This window comes from Nuphar pumila, chromosome 13 (assembly GCF_984573655.1).
Source record: "Nuphar pumila chromosome 13, dmNupPumi1.hap1.1, whole genome shotgun sequence".
Classification (NCBI taxonomy): Eukaryota; Viridiplantae; Streptophyta; class Magnoliopsida; order Nymphaeales; family Nymphaeaceae; genus Nuphar; species Nuphar pumila.
This window is the reverse complement of record NC_143261.1, coordinates 2713660-2730711: the sequence shown is the minus strand read 5'-3', so window position 1 is coordinate 2730711 and position 17052 is coordinate 2713660. Positions and strand designations below refer to the sequence as shown.

General features: G+C 35.7%; 1 protein-coding gene across 3 annotated transcripts in view; it reads right to left on the bottom strand.

The window, feature by feature from the left end:
* Positions 1–17052, bottom strand: part of LOC149817508 (glycolipid transfer protein 1-like) — a 46824-nt gene that overhangs the window by 23957 nt on the left and 5815 nt on the right. For 2 of the 3 annotated variants that reach the window (XM_089984266.1, XM_089984264.1), the window contains exons 2-6: positions 14558–14690; positions 13682–13737; positions 11815–11945; positions 2031–2166; positions 1532–1666 (exon numbers count right to left, since the gene is read on the bottom strand). In XM_089984266.1, coding sequence (XP_089840392.1) covers positions 1532–1666; positions 2031–2166; positions 11815–11945; positions 13682–13737; positions 14558–14675 — 576 coding nt within the window. In that variant the 5' untranslated portion in view covers positions 14676–14690. Of the gene's footprint in view, positions 1–1531; positions 1667–2030; positions 2167–11814; positions 11946–13681; positions 13738–14557; positions 14759–17052 lie in introns of all 3 variants that reach the window. The other variant, XM_089984265.1, reaches the window with a different exon arrangement.

Below are 17052 nucleotides of genomic sequence, written 5' to 3'. Positions count from 1 at the left end.
TAAAATTAATTGCTTATACTGACTCTGATTGGGGAGGTGACCCAAATAACCGTCACTCCACCACTGGTTTTTGTGTATTCTTAGGAGACTCATTGATCTCATGGAGATGCAAGAAGCAGCAAAAGGTATCTCTATCATCAACTGAAGCTGAATATCGTGCCATGGCGACCACTACCATGGAAATTGTTTGGATTCATCAGTTGCTGGAAGATATGGGAATCAAAATTGAAGGGCCTACCAAGCTTTGCTGTGACAACAAAAGTGCGATTTATATTGCTAAAAATCACACTTTTCATGAGCGGACCAAACATATAGAGATGGACTGTCACTATGTTCGGGAGGCGTATCTCCACGGAATCATTGACCTTCCATATGTCACGTCCGAGTATCAGTTGGCGGATTTCTTCACTAAAGCCTTGTGTGCTCCGCGCTTCAACTTCCTTCTTAGCAAACTCTCGGTCATCCTGCCTTAAGTTTGAGGGGGGGTGTTAAATTATGTACATAATCATATAATGTAATATATATATTTTATATATATATGGTAATACATATACATATATTAATATATATGTATATGTATCTACTCAAATATATATATAAAATATATATTTCTATTTGTTTAGTCATAAGGGTAGTTTAGTCTTTTCCTCTATTTTTGCGCACATTCACTTTATGGATGTGATTGTAATTATTTTTATTTTCTTTCTTTTTTGTTTTTTTTTATTTCTTTTGTAAGTGTACCAAAAGGTACCTTGGGGGGGCCACCAACATAGACGTTGGGCCCTCTCCAACGGTCACATTTGTGACCGTTGGAGGGGCTCCAACGTCTATGGGTGGAGCCCCTCCAAGGCCCCTCTTGTGGTGTTATAAATAGGGGTTCTCCCCTTTGTATTTTTTCATGGCTTTGAGTCAAAGCCCAAGTTCTCAATAAATTGATTCCATTGTTTTTATGCCTTTGTGCATTTGTGAGTTATTTGTGGGTTGTGCTTTTTGTGCACAAGTGTTCTAAAGTGTTCTTATTGTGCTTTCGTGGTGGGTTCAATATCAAGAATATTAAGGTCTTGATATTAGTATCTTGTTGGAGATACTTTCACAGTGCCCATAGTGGCCCCTTTTGTGATTGTCCATTTTGTCTTTTGGTAGACATCTTGTATGTGTTTGAAGGCTCTTGTTTCTTCACAAGGGGTTCAAACTATAGATCATTGAGATCATCCTAAGGATCTCAAATCCGAGGGATTAAAAAACCCATTAATGGTGCATTTGATTGCCTTGGATCTCTGATTGAGATGTTAGGATCTCTAATTCATGGATCTCTGCAGGTTATCATGCCAGATCAGACCCTCGGATTTGAGATGAGGTAATCAAATACCCTTAAATTCTGTATACTGATTCCAATTGCGAACTTTATGGTATGTGATCTGTTTCAGTTCAAAAAGGCAACAGTTGGGCCATTTGTCCACAAACAGCAAGTACCCTATTCACATGAAAAAAGCAACAAAAGGTTCAAATGAAAATTGGCAAGAAGAATTACCAAGAACTTGTGGTTTTCTTCAAGAAGAGGAGGAAAGCTGGTACAGAATTTCTGAATGTCAGCACTGAGATCACCAGCACCACCGCCTATAATTCCCATGAACTTGTTTCTCTCAGGTGCAAACTTCATTGCGGTCTGCCAAAACATGAAAATAGCATTCATATTTCAGAACCAACCAGTTGATGTTCAAAAGATCTTTTCACCTTACATATGAAGTTCAAAATTGAAAACTTTCATTAGGACCATGCATATTACGAAGTCAAGTTGTTTGTGAACCTAGTTGCCCAACAACCAAGGTGATTCTGTGCTTAGATTGGCAGGACCAAATATTGCATGGACTTGCATCAGTCCCAGCCAAACTCATGATCAATTGGACAGGGACAGGCCTTGAATGGGCTGCATGTGATGTCATATATGCATTCAACCCTGATCTGCTGCCAAGTCATAGAGTTTAATTTTTTGGAAAGAGAAAAAGCTACTCCAGCTAAAGAGAAATTACAGTGAAAGCGGTGCTGGCAACCCAACCATGCCACTTCTTCAAGGTTTTGTTGTATGAATCAGTACACGCCTGTGTCATAGTCCAATCAACATTGTCCATCAAGTTGCGGAACAGCTCAACCAAGAAATCCATAGCTCTGTAGAATATAACAACAAATTATGCACATCTTCAGCCAGACTTCCTTTTTCTTCGATATAAAATGGCATAGGAACATGAAGAAAAGCATTTTATGGTATAGGATGTAATCCAAAACCAAGTGAATGAAACAATTTCCAACCATCGCTGGTAGAATATAACTATATGCACAAATATAAATAATAGAAATAACCTTGTAAGAGTAAGGACAACAAGAATGAGCAAATCAGCTTTATAAGGTCTTTTGTAGAAAATATCTACAATATCCAACATCTCACAGCCAATCTTGATGAGAAAATAGTTTTTTTTGGAAATCTCCCCAGAGTATGCTCCAAGTGTTGTAGGCAGGGATCAAACAGTTTCTTATGATCTCAAGTAAGCTCCTCATGCATGGTGATAAGTTGTAATGAAAAGGGCGGAAGCAAACCACTCTTTTAGAAGAGTGATGCCAAGAGCCAAGAACACAAACACTAAAAGTGTATACAAAACCCACTAAAGGGAAAAGTGCCTAAAAGTCATAAGTTGGATATTATTGAAGAAAGAAAGAAGAGGGTGAAAAACTCATGCCAATACAAGAGAGAGCCTCCTCTATTTATAGAGGGGGAAACTAAAGAGAAGGGACCACAAGGGGGCTCCCATCTAGTCGTTGGGAGACCCAACGGTCATAAATATGACCGTTGGGGCCCCAACGACTAGATGAGTGGGGCCCCTTGTGGTCTTACAATATGTAAAACAAAAAAGAAAAAAAGAAAAGGTAAAAAAAGAGAGAAAAGGAAAAATACAAAAAGAAAAAGGATTACATGGGGATTTACCAAAATACCCCGATCGGGTTTTTTGGGTACAAGAAAACAAAAGAGAAAATATGTATATATATATACTTATATGTATGTATGTATATATATATATAAGTATATGTATAAATATATATTTATATATACATAATTTAACATGTCTCCTCAAACTTTACGGGGAGAAGACCGAAAGTTTGCTAAGAAGAAACATAAATCGTAGAGTTGGAAGCGCTTTGGTGAAGAAGTCAATCAATTGATATTCTGAAGTAATGTGATAGTTCCTCTGAAATATTCGTCTCGAACATAATGACAATTCATTTCGATATGCTTTGTTCGCTCGTGAAAAGTATGATTGCTTGCAATGTAGATTACACTTTTGTTAACACAACACAGCTTGGTAGAGGAGGAAATGAGGACGCCTATGTCACCAATGAGACTTTTAAGCCATGTGATTTCCATAGTAGTCATTGTCATGGCCCAATATTCAGCTTCAGTGGATGATAGTGAGACCTTTTGTTGTTTCTTGCATCTCCACGAAATGAGAGATTCACCTAAAAATGCAAAAACCAGTAGTTGAGATACGATCATTGGGATTTCCTCCCCAGTCAGCATCAGTAAAAGCAATTAATTCAAGAGATGAGGAAGAAGATAAGAAAATCCCTTTGGAGATGGTATTTTTGATGTATCGCACAATTCGCATCACGGCCGCCATGTGAACTGAAGTAGGCGCATACTGAAACTGACTTGCAGCATGAACTGCATGAGCTATATCTGGACCGGTGATGGATAAATAGGTAAGAGATCCAATTAATTGACGATAGGGGGTTGGATCCTTAAGTAGAACACCATCCTCAAGTCTCAGTTTTGCATTGATAACTTCAGGAGTTTCAACTTTCTTTTCATCAGATACTCCTGACTTGGTACAAATGTCTGCTGTTAATTTCATTTGAGATAGAATGTATCCTCGGGAGGAGTAAGCCAATTCAATACCTAAAAAATATCACAAAAATCCAAGGTCAGGCATATCAAAAGTTTTCTTTAACATGGACTTAACATCATTTACCCCCCTTTTTGTCACTCCCAGTGATGATCATATCATCAACATACAAAAGTAGAATAACAATGAAGCCACTTGTTTTCTTAACAAAAAGAGCAGTGTCAGTATAATAAGAAATAAATCCCAAATTGTTTAATACATTATTAAACTTGTCATACCAAGCTTTAGGAGTTTGCTTAAGTCCATATAAAGCTTTTTTTAATTTTAAAATTTTACCATTTAAATTCATACCCAGAAGTGGTTCCATATAAACTTCTTCACTCAAATTTTCATTTAAGAAGGCATTCTTAACGTCAAGTTGAAAGATAGGTCATTTTTTAATGGACACTATTGCAATAAGAGTTTGCACACTAGTCATGCGAGCAACAGGGGCAAATGTCTCATCATAATCCACCCCATATTCATGAGCATGTCCTTTGGCTACTAACAACAACAACAACAACAACTACGCCTTCATCCCAAAACAATTGGGGTCAGCGATATGAACCAAAAAAGAAATTCATTTTGGGTCTTCCACATGAATCCTTTTCCTCCAATCATTTCTATCCAACGCCATGTCCTCGGTGAGGTTCAAAGCATTCATATCCTTTCCTATCATCTCCATCCAAGTCTTCCTAGGCCTACCCCGACCTCTTTTAACTAATATATTTTCCCATTTCTCCAACCTTCTAACTGGAGCATCATTAGGCCTTCGCCGAATATGTCCAAACCACCGTAAACGATTCATGTCCTTTGGCTACTAATCGAGCCTTAAATCTTTCCAAAGAACCATCACTTTTAGTTTTTACTTTGAAAACCCATCTACATCCTATGAGTTTCTTGCCATTTGAGGGATCAATGATTTTCCATGTTTGAGCCTTTTCAAGTGCATTTAGTTCAAGTTTCATTGCTTCATTTCAATGAGCATACTGCTTAGCATCATTATAATGAGATGGTTCATAGAAAGAGTGAATAGCAAGCAAATAAGCTCGAAAATTCAGAGAAAAAGAATCATAAGATATAAATCTATTAGATATTTTAGAAATATGATTTGATCTTCTTTGAGAGGGTTCTTCAATTGACTCATTTTGAAAAAATTTCTCAAGAGCGCAAGGAGGATTACTTTCATTTCTCCTAGAATAAACTTGTGTGTGATTTGGTATATTTTCATTTAAGTTTTCATGAAGGTCATGTTGCTCATTAACCGAGGGTTCAATATGTTCTTCACAAGGTTCAATATTTTCAACATGATCATCTATGTTTTTTTCTTGAGGCAATAAGTCAAACAAAAAAGAATAATCAACATGTTCATTTGGTTTATGCGAAAAACCATTTTCTTTTTCTAAGAAAGTAACATCTTTTGAGACGTAGAGTTTGTTATTTAATAGATCAAAACATCGATAGCCTTTTTTTTTTGCCATAACCTAAGAAAATACATTTTATTGCCTTTGAGGAAAGTTTATCATTTTTGTGAGTTAGAACATAACATTTACAGAAAATACATTTTATTGCCTATGGGTAGGTGAGAAAGCTAAAGTGATAGAACCTTGGGGATATAAGATTTGGTATACAGGAATAAATAGGAATAGGAATGGAGTAGGGATTGTTATGAGTCGTCAGTTTATAGATAATGTAGTTGAGGTCCGTAGGAAGGGTGATAGAATTTTACTTATTAAATTAGTATTAGGTACGGATATTATTAATATTATTAGTGTTTATGCACCTCAAGTAGGTTTAGATGATTCGATTAAGCATCAATTTTGGGAAGATTTAGATGGAGTAGTACAAGAGACATCTTATGGAGAAAAGCTTTTCATCGGCGGTGACCTTAATGGACATGTAGGCATTAGTAGGGATGGATTTGAGAATATCCATGGAGGCTATGGTATAGGAGAAAGAAATGAAAGTGGAGAAAGGATTTTAGATTTTTGTTTGTCCTATGATATGATCTTAGCAAACACTTGGTTTAGGAAGAGGGAGTCTCACCTAGTAACATTTAAAAGTGGGGTTAATACGAGTCAGATAGATTTTTTCCTACTTAGAAAGAGAGATAGGGGTTGTTGCATCGATTGTAAGGTTATACCAGGAGAAAGTGTAGCTACACAACATAGAGTCTTAATTTTAGATCTTAGAATTAGACAATGCCGCAAAAGGGATAGACATAGGATAGATCCTAGAATTAAGTGGTGGGCACTGAAAGGAGCTAAACAAGGAATGTTTGTAGAGCAGGTAGTTAAGGAAGTTGATTGGTGTCTCGAGGAGGATTCAGAATCAATGTGGAATAAGATAGCGGGTGGTATGAGAAAAGTAGCTAAGCAGGTATTGGGTGAGTCTAAAGGCGGTGCACCACTAGGTAAGGATACATCATGGTAGAACGAGGATGTCAAATTAGCTAGTAAGGTTAAAAGAGAGTGTTATAGAAATCTAAGTAAGAGTCGTGATAATGAGAATTTGGAGAAGTATATGATAGCAAAGAAGGAAGCTAAAAAAGTTGTTCGAAACGCGAGGGCTAAGGTATATAAGGAGGTTTATGACAAGTTGGATACCAAAGAAGGCGAGAAGGATATTTATAGGCTTGCAAAGATGAGAGATAGGAAATCGAAGGATTTGGGTATGGTTAGATGTATCAAAAATGAAACGCAAAGGGTTTTAGTCAAAGATGAGGAGATTAAGGAGAGATGGAAAGATTATTTTGATAAACTATTTAATGATAGTCATGCTCAAGATCTTGGAGACTTCTCCATTTCTTTTCATGAGATAAATCGTGACTTCATGCGCAAGATTCAAAAGAAAGAAATTGCAGAGGCTTTGAAGAAAATGAAATCAAGAAGGGCAGTTGGCCCAGATGGTATACCTATCGAGGCTTGGAAATGCTTGGGAGAGAAAGGTTTAGAATGGTTGACAAATCTTTTTAACTTGATTTGGCGAACAAATAAGATGCCTAATGAGTGGAGGAAGAGTACTTTGGTGCCTTTATATAAGAATAAGGGTGATATACAAGATTGCACAAACTATCGTGGTATAAAACTCATGAGTCATACTATGAAACTTTGGGAGAGGGTGATTGAGTCTAGGTTGAGGAAGGTTGTCATGATATCGGAGAATCAATTTGGTTTTATGCCTGGAAGATCAACTATGGAAGCTATACATCTTCTTAGACAACTTATTGAAAGATATAGAGAGAGGAACAAAGATTTGCATATGGTTTTTATTGATTTAGAGAAGGCATACGATAGAGTACCTAGGGACGTTCTCTGGTGGACAATGATGAAGAAAGGTGTTTCTCTCAAGTACATTAGTATAATTAAAGATATGTATGAAGGAGTAGTAACCAATGTCCGCACTTGTGGAGGGGTGACAACCAATTTTCCGATAACGGTTGGGTTACATCAAGGATCTGCTTTAAGCCCTTTCCTATTTGCGATAGTGATGGATGAGCTTACGAGATCAATTCAAGAAAATGTACCGTGGTGTATGTTGTTTGCTGATGATATTGTTTTGATTGATGAGTCTAGAGTTGGGGTTAATGCTAAGTTAGAATTATGGAGACAGACATTGGAAGCTAGAGGTTTTAAGTTGAGTAAGAGTAAGACTGAATATATGGAATGTCGGTTTAGTAAGCAACGAAGTAGTGATGGGAGTGTAGTGAAGCTTGGTGAGCAAGATATACCGGTGAATGATTATTTCAAATATTTGGGATCCATCATTCAAAAGTATGGAGAAATTGATGGAGATGTAAATCATAGGATAAAGGTTGGGTGGATGAAATGGAAAAGTGCTACTGGAGTGCTGTGCGATCGTAGAATGCCATTGCGGTTGAAGGGAAAGTTTTATAGGACGACTATTAGACCCGCTTTACTATATGGTACGGAATGTTGGGCTGCCAAGAGACATCATATTCAAAAAATGAGTGTAGCTGAGATGCGGATGCTTAGATGGATGTGTGGAAATACAATAAAAGATAAGATTCGGAACGAAGAGATACGTAAGAAGGTAGGTGTTGCACCCATTGAAAATAAGATGCGAGAGAATCGTTTACGGTGGTTTTGACATATTCGGCGAAGGCCTAATGATGCTCCAGTTAGAAGGTTGGAGAAATGGGAAAATATATTAGTTAAAAGAGGTCGGGGTAGGCCTAGGAAGACTTGGATGGAGATGATAGGAAAGGATATGAATGCTTTGAACCTCACCGAGGACATGGCGTTGGATAGAAATGATTGGAGGAAAAGGATTCATGTGGAAGACCCAAAATGAATTTCTTTTTTGGTTCATATCGCTGACCCCAATTGTTTTGGGATGAAGGCGTAGTTGTTGTTTGTTGTTGTTGTAGAACATAACATTTACATCCAAAAATTCTTAATCTTTTGTAGTCAAAAGACATATTATAAAGTTTTTTAAACGGAGAAAAATTTTTCAAAGTGGAAGATGGTGTTCTATTGATTAAATATGTTGAGGTTAGAACCGCTTCGGCCCAAAAGGATTTGAGAATATTCTTGGAAATAAGTAAAGTTCTTATGGTTTCTATTATGTGTCTATGTTTTCTTTTCGCAAGACCATTTTGTTGCGGAGTGTTAGGACAAAAACGTTGATGACAAATTCCGTTTTTTTTTAAGTACATTTAAAATTCATTGGACATATATACGCCTCCCGAATCGGATCTAAGGGTGGATAAGTTTCCTAGAAATTGGTTTTTAACCATTGCATGAAATTCATTGAAGAAGGAAAAAACTTTGAATTTGCGATTTAGGAAGTAAATCCAAGTAAATCGAGTGAAATCATCAATAAAGATCACATAATATGAAAAACCACTTTTGGATAAAATGGAAGGTCCCCATACATCAGAATGAACAATTTCAAATGGCCGAGTGGTGACATAATTTCTTTGAAGAAATGGAATAGCTTTAGATTTCTCAAAAATGCAATCTTTACAAGTCATGTGTTTGACTTTACAAGTATTGTCCAAAAAAGGAAAAAGAGACATTTTAACAAAATTTGGATGACCAAGTCTCTCATGCCAAACATCAATACTTTTTTCGTTTACAAAGTTACAAAATGACTTGGACGGAAGAGTCAAAAAAACCATAAAATAAAGAATGCCCCTCCTATAGCCTTGCCCAATCAGCTTCCCTGACTGGAGATCCTGCACGGTGCAATCTTTAGGTGAGAAAGAGTCTTGGCATCCATGATCGGTAATTTGAGATACGGAAAAAATATTTAGATTAACTTTTGGAACAACTCTTACTTTAGGAACATAAAAATTTTGAGAGGTTTTTAAATCAAGAGTTCCAATATTTTCGATTTTTAAAGATGTCTCATCGGCCGTTGAAACATAAGAGGAAATGGGTTCGACAAAGACATTAGAAAGAGAGTTTTTATGAGATATCATATGAAAAGAAGCACCGGAGTCTAGAACCCACATACCTGGAGGTGACGAAGAATAAGCTACAGCGGCTCCCGATGTTGAGGATGAAGTAGTTTTGAGAAGATGTTGGAGAACTTCGGAAATATGGCTAAGAGTTTCTTTGATATCTCCTCCTTTGATATCTTCTCCTTTGATATTTTCTTCTTCCTTTGGAGAATTTTCTCCAACCGTGACCACTTTTCCTTTAAGATGAGGACACACTGGCTTAATATGCCCCGGTTCATTACAATAGTGACAAATTACCCCCTTTCTATATCCATTATTTTTGTTAAAATGAGGTCTATAAGCTTTTACATTTGATTCAGACCTAATAACGGCCAAAATTTCATCACTCTTAATACTTATGCCAAGACGAGTTTCCTCTTGGCATACTTCGGCAAGAGCATCTTCAATAGGTAAGGCTTTACTTCTACGAAGAAGGGATGCCCTAACTTGTTCAAATTCTGGCCTAAGCCCATGGAGAAATTGAAAGAAATGTTCTTTTTCAATTTGTTCTCTTCTTAACTCAACATCTTCCGAAGTCACCCACTTAGGCTCAAGAAGAGCAAGCTCATCCCAAAGAGGGGTTAAGGCACTAAAATAGTCACGAACACTCATATCCGCTTGTCTAGTGGATCTAATTTTTTCTTGACAAAAAAATTGTCTAGCTAGATCCTTTTGGGTATACATACCCTAAAGAAAGAACCATGCCTCATTTGGCTTTTCTAAATTTAGCAATGTTGGCACAATTTTTGAGGTCAACATTGTTCATGAACCATGCCAAAATTTTGGCATGGTTACTTTCTCAATCCTCTACTTTGGATTGATGATCATTAATAGCTTTGATGCGTTCATCACCATCTAAAGCTTTTTCAACTCCACTTTCATTTTTGGTGAGAACAAGAGAGGGTTCGGGAGTAGTTCCCATAACAAAATTCCAAAGCTTCTTACCCCTTAGATGATTTTCCATAGCGGAGGCCCACATGAGATAATTGGATCCATTGAGCTTAAAAGAGAGCTCCACTTTAGAAAATATGTATATATATACTTATATATATACGTATGTATATATATAAGTATATGTATAAATATATATTTATATATACATAATTTAACATAAGTTTCAGGATGCTGTACTTCAAACTTTTATTTTATTTGACATCGAGATAGCTTTATCAGTTCTCCTAGATATTGGGCATTGGTACACCCTTCTATTCAAATGGCATGACCATTACAAAGAACAATGTCTGTATCACTTTAAGGTAAAGAACCAATTTCATTCTCACTTTCAGATAGCTAATCGCTACTACCTTGAGGTTTCCTTTGCATTGATACTACCCCCTTACCAATTTCATTCTCACTTTCATAGATGAATTAACTTGCAAACAGATTGCTCAATCATACTTAGCAGATGACAGGGTCATTAAAACTCCTGGGCAGCTTAACATGAATATGCTTCGTGGTGACATTCCTCTTTTTTTATTACCGCTTTTTTAGTCATTTACATAGAACTCAATCCTCAGTCTAAAGTTGTGTATTTTCTAAACCATCAACTAATTCCTAGTTCTGGCATGCATCACGAGGACACAAGAGTGACAAAAGAATACGACAGTCCATTATGAAAATAATCACCTATGGTAACTACAATATAACCAATTGCTTTGTTCATTTTAGTGAGCCTATTCTGGCATACACTAGTTTTCAGGACCTTAATCCTGGTGGTAAAAAGTCCAACCCCTGCAGTCCCATTTTGGAGACCAGGCTATGTGTTGTAATCTATTGTCCCCATTCCATATTTTAAATTGTTGCCCCCATACCATGTGTTAAAATCACAAACAAATGCAACGGAAGGAAAAGGATGATTGGTTTCTGATTTACCACTAGTTAATAGGTATTCCAAACAGCTAGATCTTCCAACCTTCAGGACACAAGTCTTCACAGTAGCAAGTCACATCCATTACAAAAAGTAAAACGAAAACCAAAATGCCAACAAAGATATCACTGAAGTCAGAAGTTACAAATATACTTCAAATGACTTTGAACATGGTGAGGTAAGAGACCTGAAAACTTTTCACAACACGGATTTAAATTCATGCTGGTGATAATAGTAGAAATGTTTATACAAGAAGCTGCATTATTGTCCTTTTCCAAGCATTGATTTCAACTTGGTTAAAAGATACAATCAGAAACCAAATGCTTATTCAAAGTCGTCGTTAGAAAAAGGAACAAAAAATTCTGACAATTCAAGCTCTCACTGATACACGTGAAAGCAAGAAATTGCACATAAAAACGTTCCAAGATTTTATGCCTTTGGTCTTTCACCAGATATATCATTCGATTGCTATAATAAATAGCACCCCCTTAACAAAATCCCTTGAAATGCTTGGATCTTTGATAACCAAAAATCTCAAAATACTATACCTAGTTAACCACAAAAGTCCATTAGTGCAACTTGAAGAATCTGTTGCCGTCTTAGCTTCCACTTCTTCATTTATCATACTGTATAGCACATGATATTTTGAAGGATCAGAGGAATATTTATTCTCCAATCTCTGCACCACAAATAAAAGGAAAAGGAAACTATTAACCAAAAGGAACTACTAATAGGCACCAAGTTCTTAGTAAAAAAAATGCATAGTTTGAAGAAAGAGAACGTCCATTTAAGAAGGCTGCAAACAATGACAGCATAAGGACAAGAGAATCCCCTGAGACATAAGTGTATTCCTCTGTGTTTACTTAAAGTTTTGAAAACATTTGAGCTACTTAAAAGTTTTGAAAAACATGTGAGCTCAACTATAAAGCAACCCATGATATGATGTGACACATGCCACACACTTTGAACCAGGAATACATACAATAGATACAGAGCAAATGAAAATTATAATCTGAATCACATCAAACTACCCATCAGTATGGACACACATGCATGTGCAAACACATACACATGCACAAAGAAAATAATGACAATTTTGATACTTTTCCAAAATTCATATGTTTATAGCCTTTAATTTTAGCTTACATGATGAATGTATTGTATGTTTTCTTTTCACAGTTCTTGCCAATCTTTAGAAATTTTGTTCAAAGCAGGCATAGAGCCATTGGAGCAGAAACCTGTTAAAACATAAACAAAGAAGGAGCCAATGGGTGAGCTTGTTCAGGCACTCAAAACCCTCTGGGGGATTGAGTTCACACTTCCCTTAGTTGATTCTGCTTTCTTAATCTTTAATAAGTGCCTATATTGGAAATTTTATCCATTAAATTAAATGAACATATTATATTTGAAACAAAGATAGATTTCTAGAACAAACGTATTTTTGGGAACATTGTAACATGTTGGAAAGACAATTTATAAAAAAATAAAGACCCAGAATTTGAGTAGGATGTTCCAATGATAAGACTAGAAGTAGAGTTGTAGAGAAGACATGGCATACCTAGAATTCATGGAGAAGCTTCAATTTGATATTTCATATTAAGGAATTAAATTTTAGAAGTCCTTTAAGAAAGCATTACGTTTATATGTTCATATGAAGTTGGATTACTACACTCATTCACAGCATTTATATCACAGGATAATATTAGCATCAATTTCATTTACTATCTCACAGATTTGATCTGTTTGGTCTGGTTGCTCATATTGTTATCAAAGCATTACCATGACATATGTCAAGTCTCTCTTCCCTACCTGCTGAGGGATCAACTTACTATGTATATCTGGTGCTCAATGTGCCAATTGCAGTTTAAAAGGCAACCTTTGATTGCAAATTCAAAGTATATCTCCTTATATATTTGTAATTTATTGCATTATAAATGCACTCAGAGTCTCAGACATATTTCTGGGTATATCTTCAAGTTTGGATAATTGTTTTGGCTAGTGTATGTTGTACTTAAAGCTAATGCTAATGGTCTGATTAAGCACCATCACAGAATTATGAGTAACAAGCAGAAATTGGAGGTGGAAATTTAAAATGGAAACCCCTACAGGTGCATAAAAGCAAAAGTATAGGAAGCAACATTGGCATTGTTTTCCCATAGCAAGTTGCTGGTACCATAAGGTACAAAACAAGTGAACAACACATCAATAGGACATCCAGATTTTCTGATACATTGCCATAAAGAATATGGAAAAAGTGGAAGATTAAGACAAAATTTGTAATCATTTGAACAACTAGTATACTTTGTTCATCCTCAGGATAAATTGCAAAACATAGAACCATGCTCAAGTAAATGACACTAAAAGGTTGAAAAGAAAAAGGATAAACCTACAGATATACTATAGACAAAGTCGTACCGATATATTACCCCCAACATCAGATTTTACAAGCGCCAAGGCTGTCCCAAGCTTTTCTGAAAATGTGAGTCAATCAGAATAGAACCAAGATATCTTGCCTGTATAATAAGTTGCATTCAATTATGATTTTTACAATAAATTACACCATCATGATCATAAGGCTATCAGGAGAATAAGTTTAGGAACTGGAACATGTTCAAGTAAAAGTTAATCTTAAGATGGAAAAAAGGAAGAAGGGGTGGGGAGGAACTCATCTCATTAATAGAAGAACTCCAGATCAATATCTATGACATTGATTGTCATTGAGAAGAAGAGAACCACTTGACTGATTGAATGATTACTAGAGATTTAGACACTTACATGCCCGAGCACTTTCTAATGCCCTATATAATGCATTTTTTGTAAAGAAGGTCCTAACCAACACAAAGCAGGCCATGCCTCGGAATGAATTGACATCTTGATTAATTTTATACTATATACAGTACCCTCCATTGCATAAATTGAATCAACCAAAAGGAAAAGGCCCACATATCCTTTTGGTTCATTATGTACAATATTGCCACAAGGACAAGTAATAAATGAAATAGTGAATCATGTAATTTCCCATATTCCTTCAATACATTAGTGCATCAAGTATTTTTGGCTAAGTGCATCCACTAAGAAAGATTCTCTAGTATAACTAACCACTATTCAAGCAGCAACCAGACATAAGATTTTTAGTAGAGCAGCATCCATACATAGAAAGATTTAAGAACATTGAAAAGCACAGCCATCCATATTGTTATAAAAAAGGTTGCCATTTTACACCCAAAAGTGATTGACTGGTCCAAGAAAATAAACACCCCAATGATGCAATGTAGAAATCCAAAACCATACCTACGACTGGCAGCACACTCTTGCACACATCTAAGAAAGGTTTGGTCAGCATATGTCCTTCTTCAGACTTGACAAGCTTCATTCCCTCCAAAGATGGTGTAAACACAGTTCCCTCCATGTTCACACACGAACTCTTAAAGATGGACAAAGGTCAAGAATGATAAAAAAATTATTCAGTGCTGTGTTAAGCAGAAAGACAACCTGATATCAAACAAAATGGGAACATGTTAAGTTACAATAGTATGCCCGAGAGAACCCTATGAAAATGTTGGAAAACAAATTCACCCACTGAATCTGAGCAACATGTAAAACTTACAGATCATTAAGTTTGAACTGTTGAACCTAAGGTAACCATATTCCTACTAGCGCTTAAAAGATAATAAGTTTAACTGTTGAACCTAAATTAACAATATTCCAACTATTAATGATCAACTTCACACAAAGCCAGAAGAGACAAAAAACTCAATAAGAGAGTCCGCTCGAGGATCAAAACCCTTCTGGGAGGAAAGAACGGTTCTAGTTGAAGTAGAGGATCTGAAAGAGAGGGAACGTCATTCATCCATTAACAGAATAAATTGCCAAGGAAATGGGTAGAACCCATTTCAGAAAGAACTGACTCACGTCACGTGCTTATCAATGAGCCATTCAATCAACATATATAATACATCTTAATGTATAATGCAGATAAATGATGCAGAAATTTTCAGGTCACCAAGCTTTGGGAGTGGACAGCCCCCAATGGGATTTGAAGTAAAGAATGTTGGCTAGAAGATGTAGAAGATGGTATAGCTCTACTGGTCCAGGTTACAGGTAACATATTCAAACACAAAATACAATGTGTTATATATATATATATATATATATATATATATATATATATATATATATATATATATATATATATATATATATACACGGGTTCTTATTTGGTCCTATTGAAGGCATGAAACTATTGAGCTGGAAATCATAGGTTCAAGCTTTATCAACCCAATCTGATCACATAGGTGTGTTCAGCATGGTTTGTTTGCTAAGAATCAAACCTTGAATAATATTGTTTTGATTTAAAAATATGATTTTTTGAATCGTGAAATTTTAGTGCATTGTAAGCCATTGATTTTTGAAAGCCTTAAAAAACCTGCTTATATGTCACAATCACATGATTCAAAATTCTTTTTCTACTAAACAAACCTTGTAGATCACATCCATAAGGTCCAATCTACAAAAATAAAAATAAAATATGAAAATAAGGTGATTTATACTCAATACTTCTTTCAATAGCACCAAATATTAACCTATATATATGATTTATACTAAATAGTTCCATGCCTTCAATAGTACCAAATATTAACATATATATATATATGCTAAAGGAAAATAAAAGTATGATGACAAGAGTGTATCTTCAAAATCCTAAAAATCTATATAACAAATAACAGTGATATTCAGAAAATATTGTGATTTTTCAAAAGCAACTACATTCCAAAAAAGAATATTTTCAAATTATTTGTGTATTTTAAATATTCTATAGTGATATCAACCTCATAAAATAAACTTTTATATTTTGTATTTGTTTGAGTTATATTTTATATTAAAAAACTCATATATGAAGACATTTTCCAGAGATTTTTCCAACAAAACAATTTTTAATTTATTAGAGATTTTTTCTCACAGGGATTTTCCTGAGAATGAAATTTGTGACATTACGAAGCCATAGCTAGTTAACTTATTTTAAAGAGTGAATTACCTAAAAATTACCAAATCCATTCTAATTCACAACTGAAAAATAGGTGAACCAACAGAAAGGAAACCAAAACACTTAACTTCTGTGTGTGTGTGTGTGTGTATCTGCTTTTAGAGAGAGAGAGAGAGAGAGATTATGAACCATGACACATTATGGTGGAAGACTCTTTTGTTTGCATCAGTCTAGCAATCAAAAGCTAGATCCAACCTTCCTGATGTGTTCGGCGCATAGTTTATTTAACATTCCAGTGGCAGTACCTTTAGTTACATGATCCAAGCGCAAATTTTGGCTTTTGGAGATCAGACTCATCAGAGTGTACCACAATAAGGTTCGTGCATTCCGTACCACAATAGACACACTTCATATCATACACAATGACCAAACAATCTACGTTCAGACATCATACATCCGCAAACTCGGGAAAGAAAATCATCGTTTTAGAGTTCATGATGCAAACAAAATCCATTCCAACTCATATCCACTGCAAATTTCGGCGTCGCAGAGCCGCAACGCTTAAAAACAGGGGCTTCCTTACACACAGCAAAGATGAAAAGACTAAGCCTACCTATATGCACGGTAAATTTCGTCGTTACAGGAGTCGCGATCAATAAAAATAGAGGCTCACTACCAGCACACCACAATAAGATCAAAACGCTAACCGAAATAGAAGAAATCGTGCATCGGAACGTAATTCTACGTTGCTATATCAAAATTACGAAGTTTTAAGCGTTACGATTCTTCGGACACGGTGAAT